Source organism: Giraffa tippelskirchi, chromosome 14, assembly GCF_054371585.1.
Source record: "Giraffa tippelskirchi isolate mGirTip1 chromosome 14, T2T-mGirTip1v1.2.pri, whole genome shotgun sequence".
NCBI lineage: Eukaryota > Metazoa > Chordata > Mammalia > Artiodactyla > Giraffidae > Giraffa > Giraffa tippelskirchi.
Window position 1 is genome coordinate 49,510,901 of NC_137288.1, and position 21,738 is coordinate 49,532,638.

The window sequence follows — 21,738 nt, forward strand, 5'->3', positions numbered from 1 at the left end:
GGAAGACGCTTTAGAGGAATTTAGCTGGGATATCTGAATTGGATGTCTTTCAATGGTCTTTAAGAAGCACAAACAAAGATGGGTATTTCTGTTGAATAATCAAGTAGCATTCAACCCATGTGCTTCTGTCCATCCTACTCCATACAGAAGCTGAGCTATGGGGACTCTATCTAGGATTTATCTGGAATATAAGAAATTTATACTCAGTTTTATATTGGCTCCTATTAATAGATTTGTAAAAACATTTTATGTAAATATGAGGGGTTGAGAGAATTTGTCTCCCTTAGAAGCTATGTAGCACTTAAATTTAGTTCCAGGTTGTAGGATCCATTGGAAGAAGCTCTGAGCCTCAGTGCTGATACACGGTCTCCCCGAGTTACCTGGAACAGCAATGGTCCATTCTTCACATTTGAAGCTGGCACTTATTGCTGAGGGTGCTCCCAACCCGGCGATGTTCATGGCCGCCACTTGGAACTGATACACCATGTTCTCCTTCAGGTTGCTAATCTGCAACATGGACAGCATCACAGAGAGTGAAGGTTTCAGGTTTGTTTCAACATTGCATTTATTTAGAGTATGAGTTGAACATAATCCAGGGTGATCCCTAGTGAGTCACACTCTTTTCGTAATCTCCTTTTTGTGAAAGTAGGTGAAACCTGAGACTTGCTTCTGGGCAACAGAACAGGGCAGGGGTATTGGAATATCAGTCCTGTGATTGTGTTGCATCAAATGGCAAAGGAGGAGATACATTTCATATGTAATTAAGATTACCAATCAGTTGGTTTTGAGTTAATCAAAAGGGAGATAGATTATCCTGACTGTGATACTGCAATTGATAATAAGAAATACATGTTTTGTCTTTTGTCTCCATTTCTGGCACAGAGCTCCTAAAACTCTTGGAATTTCCCAAGTGATGAGAGTGACAAACATCTTTTTACTGTGTTAATGAGGTGACTTTCGGAAAGCATCTAAAGATGGGGCCTGACTGCCAGGGCAACTAATCACGTGATTAGAGGGCGGGAACTTTCAGCCTCATCCTAGACCTCTGGACCTCTGGACCTCTGGAGAGGGAAGATGGGCTGGAGATTAAGTTCATACACCAATGGCCAACGATTTAATCAATCAAGTCTATGTAGTGAAGCCAGTATCATCTCAGTATCCTGCACTGGCAGTTCTTTACCACTAGTACCACTTGGGAAGCCCACAGAAGGCCACACACTTACCTTATATGCCTCATCACTGATGGCTTTGATGTTGGCTTCTCTCCATCTTCCTGGTACCCCGTCGATTACTTCACGATAGTTCACGTAATAGCCTGTAATTTCAGCCCCTCCAGTCTTATCTGGCTGCTTCCATCCAAGAACCATTGAGTCACGAAAACTTTCAAGACAAGTGATGTCACAGGGTGGAGATGGTGGTGCTGTTGTAACATGAAGAGCTTGTGAGTGGACAGAACTGCTTCTGTGATTCTACGTCCATCAAACTGTCTCACTGATGCCATGCGGGAGGGCACTAGGTCTTGAGTGTAAAACTAAAATGTAACACCAGTAAGTAACTTGGTGTCCATTTGATGTTCAAGGAAGAAAACTGACACACAGTAAAAACTTCACCACAGTTACTATTCCAAAGATAAAAAGAACCTGCCCCCTTCATTCCCAAGAAGAAAATAGCTTTGAAATATTAACAGCAAAATGTTAGTGTTTCTAACAAAATCCTGAAAATAAAACTAACAATATCCTGAAGAATGATTTATTCCCCATATGAAGAAATACTTCCCCAAGATATATATATATATATTTTTTTATATAATACTTTACATATTTTTACTGCTTAGTTTTCACCTTGCTTTATGTATCTCAACTCTAAAGTTTAGGACAGAGGTACATACTATCTCTTCATTCCTGAAACAATAGCATGAAAATATAAGATATTTTCATTTTTTTATGTGGTTTTGTTTTTATTTGCTATGGCATATGTATATCAATTTCTGCCTTGATTCATTTATTAAGAATTTCCATTTATTTCCAAACAACTAGCATTTCACCACTCAGGCACATACACCCAGGTGAGACCTTACAACTATATAAGTTCTGTCTATACACAGGAAAAATCATATTCTGGAGCTCAGCTAAATGCAATGTTAAATTTTTTTCTTAAACCGGGAACATTCTTCTATGTGATTCTTCTCTTATATAACACTTTTTACTCCATTATTTTAAACCTGATATTGGATTATTATTCATATGGCATGAAATACTACATAGCTGTCACTATGTTTATTAGCTCTTAGTCAGAAAAATATTTGGATACTATTTTAAAAGCTTTTCTTCATTTATGTGGCTTTGCTGATCAAACTTTCTCTCAACTACTGAAAATATAGTTTTTCCAATAAAAAAAGAGAGGGTGGGTTGGTGGAAAGAAATCCACTCGATATGCAATAACATTAAAAAGAATTTTCTGAATATTTGTGTGGGTTACCAGAGATAGGAACCATCTCATTCTTATTCAAAAAGATTCTCAGAACAATAAAGATTTTTTAAAAAACACATTTTTTCCTCTCTCCCTCCCATCACCAACCTCCTGCATTCTTTACATTTAAAAACTCTTTCTCTCTCTCTATTTCAGAGCAGTGTTGAATATGAATTCTCAAATGAGTTCACCCCATCTCATCTTGAGTTAAAGGGGTAAATAAAGGTGTCAAAAAAGCAGAGGTTACAGAAATTAGAGGTGAGGTAGGTATAGGAGATGGGTGAGAGGTATGTTACAATTTATCAGTATATACTTATTAATTCTTTTTTATTCAATAAGAGAAACATTGCCTCCTAAAATATATAAACCACAAATACCAAATATCCTGACAAAAAAATCTGATTACTGATAATTAGTCCTTCTATGTTAATTCTGGTTAGATAATTAGCCTTACTGATAAATAGTCTTAGTTCTGGGAATGTGAATAATATATAATCAAATATAGCTATATGTGATTATAATACCCTGTTAAACTTTTCATGACAATGCAAAGACATATTGTTACTTATGCTTATTTGAATTAAATGTGAAGGCAATTTGAAAACCTAAGGATAAATAACAGAAGTTAATAACTATGACCCTAATAAAATGTCAGTTCTTTGTGAAATATTTTTTCTACCTATTTGCCAAAACAATATTTCGAAGGACCTCTTACAGGCTACAATTATTGAATTCTTCCTGCTCTCATTTCTAACTCTCAGCAAAATGAGGCCAAAGGTGTGTCTGCTTGACAAGCTAGAAGGGACTCAATAACCAATACTTTAAATATTTCTATTGTCATTAAGCACAATGAATTATGTGTCAAAGCCAAGTTCACAGAAAACTACTTCTACGACTCATTAAACAAAGGTATTACAAATGGGTAACTGAAAACACATAAGACTAAGAATGAACACTGATGAAAGTGAACACAGATGGAAGAAGGTGATCTGGACAATGAGCCATGAGGACACTGATGCGAACAGATGAGACGCTCTTACTGTTTCAGCGCTCACCTAGGTCCTTCTTCTTTCTCAGAGGCTCAGACTTACTTTTCCCCTCAAGGGCTGCTTTCTTTGATGGCAGGGAAAGCGCTTCCTGAACTGTTTCACTTACTTTACTCACTTCTGTTTGGCCCAGGTTGTGAGCACTACTGGGTAGTGAAGGTTTGTTAAGTTTGCTACCAAGCAAAGCATCTTTCTTAAAGGTTGGCCGGGAGGTGCCATGCATGCCTCCCCTGGAGTCTGTTAGTCCACCAGGTGTCTCATTCAGTTCAGGCCACACAGCTGGAGACACTCCTCCCCCTACAATTGCCAGATAACAACAGAAACACTTTGAGCCAGGACCCAGTGCAGATCGCTCTTAGAACAAAAGAGAAAAACCTCACACAGAACAAAAACAATCTTGGTTTAACGGAAATCATCTGAATTTGCAAGAAATATGGAAAGCGTACATTTCACATAACTAACACCAAGGAAACATTTCAACTTCTCCATATTTTGGGAAAAGAAGAAATGAGAACAAAAAACCAGAGACAGAACAAGAACCATTTGGATTTGCAGGACCCAAGTAAATATAAGAACAAGCACTTCTCAGACATTTCTTGAGAGATATGAGTTCCATTATTCAACAGAATGGGTGGGGGGAGTGCACAAGAGACAAACAAAGATCTTGATTATGTAACAATGAGAGTTATGTACCTTACTGATATAGTAATGGTCTGTACCTCCCAATCTCAAATAAACATGTTCACTGTGTCCTTATAATACAAACATATTATAAGGAACATTAAAAAGTAATACAGGGGAATTCCCTGGAGATCCAGTGGTTAAGACTCTGTGCTTCCACTGCAGGGGGGACTGGTTCCAACCCTGGCTGGGGGACTAAGATCCCACATGCCTTGTGATAAAAAAAAAGTAATACGAGATGCTAACTGAAGACAACTGGTATTAAATAATCTTTCTTACATATTTACATATCTTGCATATTTAATTAAAATTAAATATGTAAATCACATAATTTACATATATCTTACTATATCACAGATTTCATTTTTATTGCTTGAACTACCTGGGTCCCTTCCCCACCTTAAGATTGGGAGGCACATCATTATACATACATATAATTACTTTATTATTGGTTTTATTCTGTTGGTTACTTTGCCAGCAGAGATGAAACATATGATTAAGCAACCACGCATGTCTTGCACAAATTTTAGCAGAGTTTATAGAAGGCAGGTTAATGTGCTGTTACTGAAAACAAGCCAGGCTCTGCTGCAGATGGAATTGCTTTTAGGTATGAGATGATCTGGTTATGGGTGATACACCACCTCATGGGATTGGATGGCCCTCTATATTCCCAGGATGAGCACCAAGTTAAAATGGAGTTTCACACAATGAGAATATCTGAGGAAACTTGGGCTGATGAAGATGGAAAGGCTACAGAAGCACAGAATCTGGATAAGTGATGGAAATCTGTAAAAGAACAGCTGTGGAAGGTTAGTGGTTACCTGGAGTCAGAGACAATGACCATCTGAGGATGGGATCGCTGAGCCATATTAGAAACTTAACAGTCTCTGGAGAGGATGGTATCTTTCGTTATAACTTAGAAAAATTCATTTTTTTCCCCCCTGTAAAGCTGTGCACGAAGAACTTACCAATAGCAGCTTTTACTTCGATTGCTTCTGAATCCTGTGAATATTCACTAAGTCCAGCTGCATTAACTGCTCTGACCCGGAAAATATAACTCTGACCAGTCTTCAATCCATGACAAGTAAATCTGAAAGTGAAGAAAATTTTTAAAAAGTTTCCCAGGAGGAAAATTAGGGAAGATGATTGTTAGTTTAACAGAATGATCTGGCTTTATGAAAACCATTCATTTTTTTAAAAGGAAGAAAAGGATGTAGAGAGATCCAGGTAACATACGTACATTAAACAAGAAGGCATCTCAGACAATTTTCTAAACTCTGTCAAACAATGAGGAGTCCTGGTTTTCCCCTGGATAAACACCCTACCCTTTTTGAACCTATGTGTACTTATCAGTAAAATGGAGATAATAATGCCTACATAGTGATTCTTGTGTGAAGATTGACCATAAATTATATATAGTACAGGCGGAGGAATAAATTAGGAATTTGGGATTAATAGACACACTACTATATATAAAATAGATCAATATCAAGGTCCTACTAAATAGCAAAAGTAACTACATTGAATATCTTGTAACAACCTATAATAGAAAAGAATTTGAAAAGAATATCTATATCTGTATATAAACTGAATGACTTTGCTATATACTTGAAATATTATAAATCAACTATACTTCAATAAAAAATTAAAAATCAATTTTAAAAAGTATAATAGTACCAATTACAGGCCCTGGATATAAGAGGCACTGACTAAATAATAGGTAGTATTAATAACATTATTAATGATTATTTCAGGGTTATATTTATAGCTCTAAAGCATTGGCTGCCCCTTGTCACAGAGGCCTACACGCTGCCTCCCTGAATGCCATGGAAGGTAAAATTACTTGAAAAATTACACTAGAATCTGAAAATTAGGTGAAAAATTGACTCCAGAATTGTCACGTACATTTTAAGGATTCAGTAATGAGGTGTGAATCCATGGGCAGTTTCACACATAAAACAGCCTCACTTTTTTAACAGTTATCAGGACTATAAAAAAACCTGTTTCATGAATCACAGTAACATTCTAATCCATCCTAAGGACTGTAAGTAGAGGAAATTAGGGCCTGCTAATGACTGCCACTATCAGCAAGTTGAAATATTTAATATAGGCAGCCATAGTGTAGGCCAGCTCAGTTCAGTAAACATTTACCAAGCACTTCAGTGTTCCAGACACTGAGCTAGGTTCTGAGGATACAAAGATGGGTAACAAACGGTGTCAGCCCTTGAGCAAGCAGCTCCCCGCCATTTGTGGAAAGGCAGTGAATGCCTGCTGCTGCTGCTGCTGCGTCGCTTCAGTCGTGTCCGACTCTGTGTGACCCCATAGACGGAAGCCCACCAGGCTCCGCTGTCCCTGGGATTCTCCAGGCAAGAACACTGGAGTGGGTTGCCATTTCCTTCTCCAATGCATGAAAGTGAAAAGTGAAAGTGAAGTCACTCAGTCGTGTCTGACTCTTCGCGACCCCATGGACTGCAGCCTACCAGGCTCTTCTGTCCATGGGATTTTCCAGGCAAGAGTATTGGAGTGGGATGCCATTGCCTTCTCCCAGTCAATGCCTACTTGCCATGAAAGTTTCTAAACAGTCCCTGGAAAACGCAGGAAACTCAGAGTAAACGCAAAATGCACAAACAGGTTAAATGACTCTCTTGCAAAACATACTGCCTTCTCCCATTAACTGGTTTGTCTTCACTCTCTCATGTTCTACAAAGGAATGACTCAACCTATGGGGGTCCTTGGAATGGAAGTGGCCACGCCAGAAGCTGCCTAACAAGCCTGCTTGACAATGGGGTGGGGGGATTCTCCCCTGCGATTGATCCTAAAGCAAAGGAGGCTCAGAATTTGGGTGCAGGCCAGAATTCGTCATCAGTTTACAAAGCTAGTTGGCAAAATATTCAAAAGCAAGAAAAAAAAAAAATAACCCTCCTTACATTATAACTAGATACAAGATCACTAAGTATTCTGAATGTCTTTATTTTGGTGTGTGTAGGTCTCCTCAGTGCTGGATTTACCATACTGATGTTCAAAATTCATACAATACCAATACTTTTTTCTGCTCATTTAAAATGAGGCATAACTTATGACACTGGACAGCTACATGAACAAAAATCAAACTGGACTATTTTCTCATATCATACACAAAAATAATCTCAAAATGGATTAGACTAAAATGCAAGACCCGAGACCATGAAGGTCCTAGAAGAGAGCATAGGCCATAAACCTTTTGACCTTGGTCTTACAAAGTTTTTTTGGATCTGTCTCCTCAGGCAAGGAAAGCAAAAGGAAAAGTAAACAAACAGGATTGTAGCAAATGAAAAAGTTTTTGCACAGCAAAGGAAACTATCAACAAAATGAAACGGCCACTTACTGAATGGAAGGAGATATGAGCAAATGATACATCTGATAAGGGGTTAATATCCAAAATATACAAAGAACTCATAAAACTTAATATCATACCCTCCCAAAATAATGCAATTAAAAAATGGACATAGGATCTGAATAGACATTTTCCCAAAGAAGACATACAGATGGTCAACAGGCACATGAAAAGATGCTCAACATCAGTAACCATAAGGGAAATGCAAATCAAAACCACAATGAGCTATCACCTCACACCTGTCAGGATGAATATCCTCAAAAAGACAAGAAACAAAAAGTCTTGGCAAGGATGTGGAGGAGAGGGAATGCTCATTGTTGGCAGGATGTAAATTGGTATATGGAAAAGAGTATCCAGATGTTCAAGCTGGTTTTAGAAAAGGCAGAGGAACCAGAGATCAAATTGCCAACATCCGATGGATCATCGAAAAAGCAAGAGAGTTCCAGAAAAACATCTATTTCTGCTTTATTGACTATACCAAAGCCTTTGACTGTGTGGATCACAATAAACTGAGGAAAATTCTTCAAGAGATGGGAATACCAGACCACCTGACCTGCCTCTTGAGAAACCTGTATGCAGGTCAGGAAGCAACAGTTAGAACTGGACATGGAACAACAGACTGGTTCCAAGTAGGAAAAGGAGTATGTCAAGGCTGTATATTGTCACCCTGCTTATTTAACTTACATGTAGAGTACATCGTGAGAAACGCTGGGCTGGAGGAAGCAAAAGCTGGAATCAAGATTGCCAGGAGAAATATCAATAACCTCAGGCATGCAGATGACACCACCCTTATAGCAGAAAGTGAAGAAGAATTAAAGAGCCTCTTGATGAAAGTGAAAGAGGAGAGTGAAAAAGTTGGCTTAAAGCTCAACATTCAGAAAACTAAGATCATGGCATCTGGTCCCATCACTTTATGGCAAGTAGATGAGGAAACAGTGGAAACAATGGCTGACTTTACTTTTCTGGGCTCCAAAATCACTGCAGATGGTGATTGCAGCAATGAAATTAAAAGATGCTTACTCCTTGGAAGGAAGGTTATGACCAACCTAGACAGCATATTAAAAAGCAGAGAGATTACTTTGCCGACAAAGGTCCATCTAGTCAAGGCTATGGTTTTTCCAGTGGTCATGTATGGATGTGAGAGCTGGACTATAAAGAAAGCTGAGTGCTGAAGAATTGATGCTTTTGAACTGTGGTGTTGGAGAAGAGTCTTGAGAGTTCCTTGGACTGCAAGGAGATCCAACCAGTCCATCCTAAAAGAGATCAGTCCTGGGTGTTCATTGGAAGGACTGATATTGAAGCTGAAACTCCAATACTTTGGCCATCTGATGCGAAGATCTGACTCACTGGAAAAGACCCTGATGCTGGGAAAGATTGAGGGCAGGAGGAGAAGGGGACGACAGAGGATGAGATGGCTGGATGGCATCATCGACTTGATGGACATGGGTTTGGGTGGACTCTGGGAGTTGATGATGGACAGGGAGGCCTGGCGTGCTGCGGTTCATGGGGTCTCAAAGAGTTGGACATGACTGAGCGACTGAACTGAACTGATGGAAGTTCCTCGAAATATTAAAAACAGAACTATCATACCATCTAGCAGTTCCACTTCTGGGTATTTTTCTGAAGAAAACAGAAACACTAATTTGAAAAGATACATGTGTCCCTATGTTCACTTCAGCATTATTGACAGTAGCCAAGATATAAAAGCAACCTAAGTTTCCACTGATAATGAATAGATAAAGAACATGTGGCATATACATACAATGGTGTATTGAAAGTGACGTCGCTCAGTCGTGTCCAACTCTTTGCAACCCCATGGACTGTAGCCTACCAGGCTCCTCTGTCCATGGGATTTTCCAGGCAAAAGTACTGGAGTGGGCTGCTATTTCCTTCTCCAGGGGATCTTCTGACCCAGGGATCAAACCCGGGTCTCCTGCGCTGAAGACAGACGCTTTACCGTCTGAGCCACCATTACTCAACCATAAAAAGGAATGGAGGCTTGTCATTTAAACAACACGGATGAACCTAAAGGGTATTATGCTAAGTGAAATAAGTCAAATAGAGAAAGACAGATACCGTACGACTTCATTTCACTTCTATGTGGAATCTAAAAAAACAAAACAAATGAACAAACAGAACAAAACAGAAACAGACTCTTAGATACAGAGAACAAACAGGTGGCTGCCAGAGGGGAACAGGGTTGGGTGTTGATGAAATAGGTGAAGAGGATTAAGGGGTACAAACTTCCAGTTAAAAAATAAGTCATGGGAATGATACGTATAGCCTGGGGAATATAGTCAATAATACTGTAATAGCTTTGCAATGGTGGCAGCGGGTACTTAGACTTATTGTGGAGATCATTTGGTAATGTATAGAAATACTGAATCACTATGTTGTGGACCTGGAACTAACATAGTGTTGTAGATTACTTATACTTGAATTTTAAAAAATAATAAAATAGAACAAAATGTATGGACAATTTATATTCACTGGAACCTATTAGATTCTTGGAATCTAGTATCACATCAGATATTAAAAGTGAACAGGTTTCAAAGGACATACAGTATAAAGTGAAAGAATCAGAAAAGAGCTATGAAATGACCTCTTAGCATAGCTGCCATTGTGGGTTTCTAAGTGTTCAATGTCACTAGTAATCCTTTCTTCAAATGTATGGCCATAGACACGTTCAAATTTGAATTCACTTGGATATTCAGAGCATAATGTTTTCAATAACCTCCCTGCGTTGGATGTTTGTGCTGCTGTGTGGGTCCATGGCTGCGTTTCTTCTCTTCAGCCCCTGTGACTCCAGAGTCAGAACCCCGGTCCCATCCCCCGACATAGTGCGGTTACCTCGTGCCCTTCACAGGGTTGTTGTTGCAAGGCTCCCACTTGCCAGAGCCAACGATGCTTGACTCTATGTAGTACCCGACCAGCTCTTTAGCATCTTTGGGTTCCTCCCACGTAACGACCACTGATGTGTCTGTGTTTCTGCTTGGGATGATATTGCTTGGAGGCTTGGGGATGTCTGAGAAAAGAAGAAAATGATGGTCAAGTTCAAGGTGGCTTTAAAACTTCATTCTTATCACATATGCAGAAACATGAACATGCATGTATAAATATCATACTAGTAACCACGTCAAACACACAGTTCTTTATATTCATTAGAGCAGAAAATGTTTTAAATATGCTAGATTGGGAGCATAATGAGAAACTAAACACTCATGAACATACTAATCCCCTCCAGGAAAAAGTACACTAGCAATACTGTTGAAACTCCTGGAGAAAGTACTTTCAAAATCATTCATAATTACAAAGTTTAAAAAAAAAAAAAATTACAAAGCTTTTTTTTTGGCCGGGGGGTGGGGTGGGGTGCTTCCCTGGTAGCTCAGATGGTAACGAATCTGCCTCAATGCAGGAGACCTGGCTTCAATCCCTCGGTCAAGAAGATCCCCTGGAGAAGAAAATGGCAACCCACTCCAGTATTCTTGCCTGGAGAATTCCATGGACAGAGGAGCCTGGCAGGCTACAGTCCATGGGGTCGCAAAGAGTCGGACATGTCTGAGCAACTAACACACACACAAGAAGTTCTTCTTAACATATCATCCAAGTACAGTCATCAATTTATAATATTAAAAAAGCTGTCACCATTTTTACTTTTGAATATATATGTATTTCAGTACGATTCTTGCTTTTGAATTTTCTCTTGAATTGAAGTTAAATAAGTTTACAGCAGCTCAAGCAAACTCTACACTTACCAAGTTTGTCGCCAACCACGGTCACTTCCGTTGCCTCTGAGGGCTCACCAATTCCTGCCGAATTGGAACAGCGGACTCGGAAACGGTAGGATTTCCCCTCAGCCAAGTCGAACAGAGCAAAGCGGGGAGATTTCACAGGGAGCTCTGTGTTCACCCGCTGCCAGTTTTCTGTTCCCGCATCACACTGCAGCCAGAACAGTGAGATCATTGAAGGCACAGAAAGAATAAACTGGAGAACTCTAAGCCAGGCACCTTGAAGTTCATTTATCTGCCAACAAACTACTACCTGTTATGCAAGTTGGTCTGGAAAAGAGATTTGGAGGAAGTGGGGGATGAAACATCTAAAGTCCACAGGATTACCTCAATCAAATACAGCTGTATTGTTGGACAAATATGATGCCTTGATATTTCACTTCCTTTCTTAACTAAATAAGGCCATTGGTCTACTTACAAAAGTCCTTAGTATATTTAGGTGATAGTTTGGGGTCAGATGGGCTTTCCAGTTGGTGCAGTGGGAAAGAATCTGCCTGCCAATGCAGTAGGTGCAGGTTTGATCCCTGGGTTGGGAGGATGCCCAGAAATAGGAAATGGGAAATGGCAACCCACTCCAGTATTGCTGCTGGAGAATTCCATGGACAGAGGATCCTGGCGGGCTACACAGGGTCGCAAAGAGTCAGACACAACTGAGCATAATAGGACACACAAATTGGGGTCAGATGCTTTTTAGGGTATGTAATTAAGTTTAATATGCTATGTTAGATACTTATATTTCCATTATATTGTTATGACCTGAGTTATTTTAATTGTTTTATTTAATGACTCATAACAACATGCAGGTCTGTGCTCACATATCACCTTCTTGATCATCACCACCCCATCACTGACCTGCAAAGGTTATTTACTCTTTCTCCACCTCTCTCTATCCCTTACTTCCCCTGCTTTATTTTTCACTGGGAAACTTATCAACACTTGAAATTAAACTATTTGTTTGTCGTCTCCATTGTTGGAATGTAAATTCCAACGAAATGAGTTCAGGAAGATATCTTGTTCACTGCTACACCCCAGAGCCTGGAACTGTCATCTAGCACATAGTAGATAATCAGTGATTTCTTTTTCTGAATGAATTAATTTTTCTGAATTCTGAATGTATGAAGTTAGTGAAAGATAAAGAATTTTTTTTCTTTTTTAGAATATGGACAAAGCAGAAGTGACTTTGCTACAGAACGTTTGAACGGTTTCAAGAGATTTTTCCAGAAATCTAAACCTGTGATAGACTGACCAGCTGTCAAGGATGATAACTTTAGGGGACAATAAGTTTTTTAGTACACCACTCAGCATAACCTTCATTTACTTGAAATGAGAGGAAATATAGTATGATGAAAAGGACCCTGAGGCATTGATTCAGGTTGTTGCTTTGGTAACAGCGAGATATGTGGTCCTGGGAAAGTCACATGAGTGTCAACATCTGTAAAATAGGCAAATTTGATGAGGTAACCACTGACATCCCTTGCAGTGCCTTTTATGATAATGTGTCTGTTGTATGTGGGAGGGCAAAGAGAATAAATTCCTCTTTAAGTCACTCTGCTACCCACTGAGGAATAGAATCCTCCCAGGCTTTTACTGTTTAGTTTATGACTTTGATTCATTTTTAGTATATATTATGTGATTATTGAAGTTTGTTTTAAGAATTTTTTTTGATGTGGACCATTTTTAAAGCCTTTATTGAATTTGTTACAACACTGCTTTTGTTCAATGTTTTGGTTTTTTGGCTGCAAGGCATGTGAGATCTTAGCAACCCAGCCAGGGATCGAACCCACACACCCTGCATTGGAAGGTGAAATCTCATCTGCTGGACCACCAAGGAAGTCCCTATTATCCAAGCTTTTGAGAGAAGACTTAGGTGTGGGAAGGTTGAAAGGAAGCAGTGTATAAAAGTTGGATATATGGACCTGATCTAGTCCTAGGTTCAAATCCTAGCTCTGTCTCTTACTAGTTGTGTGATCCAGGGCAAATTATATACCCCATCTATGCCTGTTTCCTCATCTACAAAGCAGCTGCAATAAAAATAAAAGTATTTCCTTCACAGGGTTCCTGTAAGAATAAAGTGAGTTAACATATGTAGAGCTTAAAACAGTGCCTGCATGTGTGTGCTCAGCTGCTCAGTCATGTCTGACTCTTTGCGATCCCATGGACTATAGCCTACCAGGGCTCCTCTGTCCATGGCATTTCCTAGGCAAGAATACTGGAGTGGGTTGCTGTTTCCTCCTCCAGGGAATCTTCCCGACCCAAGGATTGAACCAGTGTCTCTTGTGTCTCCTGCACTGGCAGGCAGATTCTTTTACCACTGAGTCATTTGGAAAACAGTGCCTGGTCCTTGGTAAACATCAGTTGTTTTCATTCCTTTGGTAGAAACAGAGCTACCAAGTCATACAATTCTTGTATGACTTGATCAGACTTCTGATAGGGGAAATGAGAGAAAGTGCTGAAAATATAAGACATCTGAGGAAAATTTTGGGGGCTGAAAAGAACATAGTAGGACAGAGGGGTTGAGAGCAGTGGAACTTGATTTATCTAATTCCCCTCAATATCAACCATTTCAGGGCTCACAGACATGGCATAACTGCTTGTAAGCCCATCACCATGACAGGCAAGTTCATGCTTGATACGTGTGCAAATCCCAGGTAAAAAGTTCCTTGAAGAAGAGCAAGCACAGGGCTAACCAGAGAGGCAGCACTGCTGCGGGCTTGAACATCCTGGGGATGGAAACTTGTCATGGGAAGACAGCATGGGAACATTTCCCTTGTGAAAAGTCAACGGGTTAGAAGTGGTTCATCAGAAATAATTTGAGGACTTCCCTGGTGGTCCTTATTCTTGCCTGAAAAATCCCACGGACAGAGGAGCCCAGTGGGCTACAGTCCAAAGGATCACAAAGAGTCAGACACAACTGAGAGACTAAGCATGGGTGCTCCAGTGGTTAAAAATCCGCCTGCCAATGCAGGAGACATGGGTTGATCGCTGGTCCCGGAAGATCCCACATGCCACGGGGCAACTAAGCTGGTGCACCACAACTACTGAAGGCTGTGTGCCCTGGAGTCCGTGCTCCACGACAAGAGAAGCCACTGCAATGAGAAGTCCACACACCACAACTAGAGAGTAGCCCCTACTGTCTGCAACTAGCAAAAGCCCGGACTCAGCAAAAAAGACCCAAATAAATATATATTTTTTTAAATGAGAATTTGAGACTTGGCTCCAGACCAGAGTCTGGCATTTATTTTGGTGGTTTTTCTGTAAACACGCCCCAGGTCTCTGCAGGTATGCTGCTCCTCTGGCACATCCTGGACCTTGTATGTTGGCAGGGCCTGTGCAGACCTTTTTACCCATGCCGTACTCATGAATGTCCCTTCTGGCCCCCTGGTGGAAGAACACTCAAATTTTTAATCAGATTCATGTATTTAGGTCTGGAGAAGCTACAGACTTTCATGGAGAAATTTGAGTTTATGTGACCGGAGGAGATGCTCAACAGAAGCCAAAGTTGACTCATCTCAAAAAAAGGCCTCAGTAGTAGGCTGTTATTGTGTCATTATTATAAGAAAGATGGTAATTACTGCCACAGAGCTTATTCAGAACTATCTTTGTGTGGAGCATTTCAAAATGATTCACTGGAGGAGTGCGTATTAAATATACCAGGAAGTGAATGTTTATCACTCTTGTCTTGCCCTCTATTAAAAAAAAAGAGAGAGAAAGAAAGAAAAAAAAATTTTAATCAAGAATGATACTCAAGTTGTATTTCATTTGAAGCTAAAGTCTAGAAAATGTAAAAATTGATAAAACATAAAATTTAAGCATTATTTTGGTAAAATCAGACTTCCTTTGAAGATGTCCATATTTGCATGTTGAAGAAATGACCACTTATTTTCATTCACCTCTAGGGATAGGAAGAAAGTGAGGCATGCTCCCCAAAGCCATGAGCCAAATGTCCTCATGAATAAAAGTTATTAATAAAGGGAAACCACAGACCTGTGTTTTTGGCTCCAATATAATTTTCTCAAGAGCTGCTGGTTAGAAATAATTACAGGGCCAGAAAGATAGTTGAATATAGATTTTATGTTGTTACCTAACTTACAGGTATTTGCCTATACCTATAGTCCTTTGATGGACTTTCTGGTGGCTCAGTGGTAAAAAGGCTCTGCCTGCTAATGCAGCATCTATGAGTTCGATTCCTGGGTCAAGAAGATCCCCTGGAGAAGGAAATGTCAACCCACTCCAATATTTTTGCCTGAGAAATCTCATGGACAGAGGAGTCTGGCAGGCTACAATCCATGAGGTCTAAAAGAGTCAAACACGAGTGAGCAACTAAACCACGACAACAGAGCAAGGGAGATGGAAAAAGTGGTGAGAAAGCACTGCAACCCAATGTTGCAGAGGCGATCTACAGTTCCAGCAATGTTTCTCTTCTTAGAAGGGCTAAGAGTTGGGGTCTGTGGACCTCTTAGGAGTCCATGGGTGACTCTCAGGGATCCATAAACCCCCAGAACTTTCAGGCAAAATTCTGGGAAACACATTTTTCTGTGGAAACAGGAAACAGTTTATAAGAGTTTTAAAAGTTCAGGACACAACAGAAACTTAATCTCTACTTCTTTGAAGAAATATTGAAGAAGTGCCAGAGGTAATGATGCTGCTCCCAGAGTCTCACCTTTTCTACAAAGTACAGGATGCCTTCATGGCCACGCTGGCGGGGCGGCTTCCAGCTCAGCACCACATAGCTCTGCGTGGCCTCAATGACGGAGAGGTCGGTGGGGGGCCCGGGAACAACACCCTCTGAAAAACACCAGGGAAGCTTGAGGGACACGCACTCAGGGAAAATGGAATTGTATTGTAAGCATACTGCATGTGAAGTAGTGTAATATTACTTGAAAGCAGGGTGTGATCAGATGTGTATTATACTGAAAAAATTCCAAGATATTATTAAATCAAAATAAATAATTACAGCTAATAAGATAATATAGATAAAATGAAATAATAAAAATATTAAAATCCAAAAGAAAACAGAAAAAGAGGAAAAAGGAACAAATAGATGGAATGGATAGAAAACAAACAGCAAGATGCTAGATTTAAATCCAATCATATCAATAATCACAATGATATGCAAATTGTTCAAATATCCCAATTAAAAGGTGAAGATTACTAGTTTGCATTAAAGAACCAGACCCAATGATATGATGCCTACAAGAAATGTGATTTAAATACAAAGACACAAAGGAAAAGGACAGAAATCATATGTCATGCTAACACTAATCAAAAGAAAGCTGGAATGGTCATGTTCATATCAGACAAAGCAGATTTCCAAGCAAAAATGCATTACCATGGATAAAAGGAGTCATTTTCTGATAATAAAGTCATAAGTCAGTGCATAAGAGGATATAATAATGAAAATGTTTATGCACCTAATAGCAGAGTCTCAAAATACATGAAACAAAACCTGATAAAACTACGAGAAGTACATAAATCCATCACTTAGTTGGAGAGAGTGAGTAGATAGAAACAAATGAAAAATAAAAGACTCAAAAGAAATCACAGCAGATTTTTTTAATAGAAATTGATAATCTGATTTTAAATTCTACATGGAAATGCAAAGACTTAGAATAGTCAAAACAACTTTGGGAAAAAAATGATTAGAGGTCTTATACTACCTGATTTCAAAACTATGAAGCTAAAACAAAAGAAAGAAAAACAAGAAGCTTATAAAAGCTACAGTGTTCAAGACAGTGTGGTACTGGTACAAAGAAAATAAAATTAACAAATAAAGATTCAGAAATAGATCCACAAATATGCAATCAATTGACTTGGACAATAGTGCCAAGGCAATTCAATGAGAAAAGGATAATCTTTTCAACAGATATTGCTGAAATAATTGGATCAGCATATGCAAAATAATAATAACTTAGACTCCTGATCCACACAATATAGAAATAACTAATTTGAAATGTATCATAAATTGAAATATAATAGCGTAAGAGCTGATACTGTGACATTTCTAGAAAAAAAGAAAGAATATCTGAGTGAAATTGGATTTGGCAAAGATGCCAAATAGGATGCAAAAATGGCAAATTCACACACGAGGAGATGCTCAACATTACTTGGGAAGTGCAAATTAAGACCACTATGCACCTACTATTAAATACCACTATGGCATAAAACAGCACTATACACTGACTAGAATGGCTATAATTAAAAAGACTGACCATACCAAGTATTGGGACAGTGAAGAGCAGCTGGAACTCTCAACTACTGCTGATGGGAATGTAAAATGTACAATCGTTTTGGAAAAGAGTTGGCAATTTCTTTAAAAATTAAAATGGCGTTTATCAGATGACCTGTACATTCAGCCTCTGGGTATTTATCCAAGAGAAATGAAAGCACATACCCACAAAAACACTTAACAGAGAGATTCACAGAGGCTTTCAAGGGTGAAGGTATAAATAAATAGGAATGATCTGATATATGTGTCAACATGGATAAATCTCCATATAATTATGCTGAGTGAAGGCAATCAGACAAAAATGAGTAGGATTCCATTTACATAAAATTGTGAACAACACAAACAACTGTGACAGAAAGCAGATCAGTGATAGCCTGGAGAAAGGACATGAGGAAATTTAAGGGGGTGTGGATATGTTAATTATTTTGATCACAGTGGTGGTTTCACAGGTATTAATTTATCACATTGTACATTTTACAAACATGCAGTTTGGTCCATGTCATTGTACCGTAATAAATCTTTAAAAAAAAAAGTGATTCTCTAACAATATAAGTTACTTCATGATCTCCAAATATTTCAGTATGTTCTTTCCAAAACATCTTAAATAATATACACCATACCCTCCACAATAGCTAAACCACATAGCAGAACACTGGCAATACTATTAGGGGAAAACGTAGCTTTTACCTGTTGGTTCTTCCTCAGTGACAATGATCTGTCCAGTCCAGGGTGCTGAGGGGCGGCCTAACAGAGATAAGTGTAAAAAATCAGAAACATTCACAAACACAGTTCAACTGCACTGAGAAATTGATATATGGTCCAGATTTGTCACAAATGGGTTTGTTACTAGCTTACTTACGTACCTTCCTAATGAGTCTTTCCAAGTGTGTGCATAGTATTTGGGGGAGTGGGGCATAGCCCCGGTCATCAAACAACTCACAATCTACAAGAGCCCAGAACTTGCCAGGACGGAGTCCATGTTTCTGGAACTGTACTCACACAAGCAAGGAGAACAGCCTGTGTCCATATACTCTTCAACGTGTATCTCCTGAACCATGTAGACTCTCTCACCGTTCTTAAGAGGTAGCATATACCTGGGAGAAACCTCTCAAGAACAGTGCAAGCCTGGCTGTTTTGTATCTGTCATAATGAAGATGAAAGTGATGGCAGGTGTTGTTGATCATGCAGTGAAGCTCAACCAAAGGGATCTCTTCCCATTACTTTTAAAACTGTTACTTACAAAGGAAAGCATTTTCAATCCCGAGTAAAGAAAACGAGTGACACAGGCAGTATAGAGTCACAGAGGAAATTCATTTCTGTGATTATACAGAGACATCAGAGAGAATGGTTCAACTCTTGCTTTAAACGAGGTACTTCCCACCAGAGTGTGTACAAAAACAGAAAGGTGAAATGCAAGAAAATTTATTTTCAATTCCGGAAAATCTTATTTTCATTGAAATTTATAAAGAAAGAGTAAATGAAAGTATGAGACGGAATTAAGAAAGATGGAGGGAAGCTGGATGAAAAGGGAAAAGTGAAAAAGCAGGTGAAAAGTGACTGGAGAGCAATCGAGGAGCCTGATCAGAGAAAGTCTCCAGAGAGAAGGTGGCATCATTTTACTTAGATTTTTGATGATGCCACTGCATGTATTTAAGGTCAAGAAAAGCTATAAATGTTGTAAATGGCACAGACCAGTAGTCCTCAACTAGGGTGATTTTGTGCCCCCAGGGGCATTTGGTAGCATCTGGAGATAATTTTGATTGTCACGATGGGGGTGAGGTGGTGAGGGTGCAGATTCTACAGGCATCTAGTGCATAGAGGCCAACGATGCTGCTAAACATCTCACAATGCACAGAACAGCCCCCACAACAAAGAGATACCAGGCCTAAAATGTCAGTAGGGGCAAGGTTGAGAAATCTGGCAGAGACTGAAGTATGAACGTCCAAAAGTTCTTCAGTCATTTTATGGTTCCTATTGTTAAGGATGCTATATTGGTTCCCATGAAACAAAAGCAGGTCATAATTTATGTACCACTATTTTGACATTGAGACTTGGAGGCTAACTATATGAAAAGATTATTTTTGACTGCCTAATATGGAAACTTGAGTACAGATCAGATATAATGTTGTAAACGTGATTTTCCTTTGATATCAAAAGCTCACAGTGTTGAGATATTAATGCTCTAAGGGATAAATTCAAGTTTAAGAAAATTACCTTGCAATTTTAAGAAACTAAACCAGAAAGAAAAGTATATTTGAAGTGTTCTAATAAAATGAATAAAAATGCTCTTCAGGCTCCTGGTTTTCATACTTTCATTTCAAACACAATGCCTGGAACTCAGCTAAATAAGGCAAAGATTCTAAATAAAATAAACCCCTTAGTGAATAGATAAATTAAAAAACAGAAAAAGGTTTTGTTTTTGTTTTCTTCCCCCTAGCATTTTTCTGATCAGTAAAGGATTTCTTACTCTCTCCTCCCTCTGGTGGACGGGGGAAGAATAACCTTGCAATGGGATATACTGCAATCATTTTTAAAAAGGTTCAAGATGATTCTGAAAAATGAGAAACACTTACTCTTCAGTCTAGCTTTCTCAGCTGGATCCAGAGCCGCCACGGGCTCGGAGACTCGAGAGGGCAGGCCTATCCCAGCTTTGTTCACAGCTCGAACTCGAAATATGTAAGAACGGCCTTCAATCAACCCAGTGACTGGGAAACGAGCAAATTTCACAGGAATGTCATTGCACTGAGACCAGCTGTCTGTGCCCACCTCACACCTAAGGGAGAAAGAGAGTGATAGACAGGAATATGAGAGGAAGGATGGTTAAGTGGATGGCTTCAGGGCTGCAAACCCACCCCAGTGCTTCAGGGCTTCTCTCTGTAAAACATCCAGCTGGAGCAGATTGCAGCAGATACATAACTGCAGGCACTCAGTTCCACTCAATTGCAATGGATCTACTCTAACAGTTAGGAAAGAAACCTCAGAGCTTTCCTGAAGACATGTACATCCTTCCACCTCACTAAAAGCAGGCAGCTGAGGGGTCTCCTGTGCTAAGCAGAGGAGCTTTTGGGGGGAAAAAAAGAAGCAGGCAGGTATGCACAATTTTTACATAGCAGAAGGGGGTGGACCCCCCAAACATCCTTCCAGATAATGTCTTCAGTTATACCACTAGAGACTTCTTTATCTTCCTTAGGCATTTTCTTTTAAAAATGGAACTAAGGTTGAGAAAGTTAACACCTTATAAGACACCTCTCTTTACTATAGTCTGGAAAGAGCTCACCAGTGGTCACTACACGCAATGTGGGTGGAACAGCGAGAAGGGCACTGTATTTTTTTTCTTATCAGATGAGACTGAAGAGATGCAGGGAAATCCTTGGGCCTGGCAAGGGAAGGCTAAGTCCCTGCAACTTCTGATTTCTTACTGGGGGCCTTTACCGCAGCTGATGTCTGGGGATGGAGGGGTCACATCCCAGGAGAAAAAGATGACAGTCCATATCATGCTTTTGGCCTGATCAATAGGGTTTGAGGGGCCCAATGTATGACCTCAGAATGCAGCAGTAAGGAACTCATTATTTTTTATGAGCAGAGCACTGCACTTTGAATTTTTATCACTTCCCCAACATGGCTCTCTGTCCAAAGGGTATAATTTCCCAAAGGATTCTCATGGGGAAGGGGGTTCCAATGGCAGTACAAAGGCAGTTGGAGTGGGGAGGGGGATGTTATTTTCACTTCCTTATCATCACCCTTCCATTCTTTGAGATAAATGGACATTTTCTTCGATCTTATGTGAAATGGTATCAAACAAGGCTTCAGTCTATGCCTTTCACTCCCTCCCCCTGAATTTTCCTTTATAAGAATTCTGGAGCTGCTGTGAACTAGCCAGGGGAGAGAGCTAGAAGGCTAGGACAAGCAGCAGACCTCCCCTGCCTCCAGGAATTCTGCCAGGAAGCTCCCTCTTCCCCTGAACAGATACTGTCTCGGTGACCAGTGGTCCTTGCACTCGCTTCCAAACTCTCATGTGGGCAGAAAGGAAGGTGGGGAGCAGCTGCTCTGGAGACTTCCACAGCAAGAACACAAACTTACCATTTCATCACTAGGACACGGCCATGGGTCAGCTACTTGCTTCCTATCTGTAATAACGGCACCTAACTCTCAAAG

General features: G+C 39.7%; 1 protein-coding gene across 18 annotated transcripts in view; it reads right to left on the reverse strand.

The window, feature by feature from the left end:
* MYOM1 (myomesin 1) overlaps positions 1-21,738 on the reverse strand; it is a 149,963-nt gene that overhangs the window by 50,653 nt on the left and 77,572 nt on the right. For 17 of the 18 annotated variants that reach the window (XR_014074603.1, XR_014074605.1, XR_014074609.1 and 14 more), the window contains exons 12-19: positions 20,157-20,356; positions 18,271-18,327; positions 16,018-16,142; positions 11,325-11,508; positions 10,420-10,594; positions 5,165-5,286; positions 1,224-1,420; positions 381-507 (exon numbers count right to left, since the gene is read on the reverse strand). Coding sequence is in view for 9 of the 18 variants with exons in the window: in XM_081561922.1 (XP_081418048.1) it covers positions 381-507; positions 1,224-1,420; positions 5,165-5,286; positions 10,420-10,594; positions 11,325-11,508; positions 16,018-16,142; positions 18,271-18,327; positions 20,157-20,356 (1,187 nt within the window). In the remaining 9 variants the exon portion in view is untranslated. Of the gene's footprint in view, positions 1-380; positions 508-1,223; positions 1,421-3,524; positions 3,813-5,164; positions 5,287-10,419; positions 10,595-11,324; positions 11,509-16,017; positions 16,143-18,270; positions 18,328-20,156; positions 20,357-21,738 lie in introns of all 18 variants that reach the window. The other variant, XM_081561914.1, reaches the window with a different exon arrangement.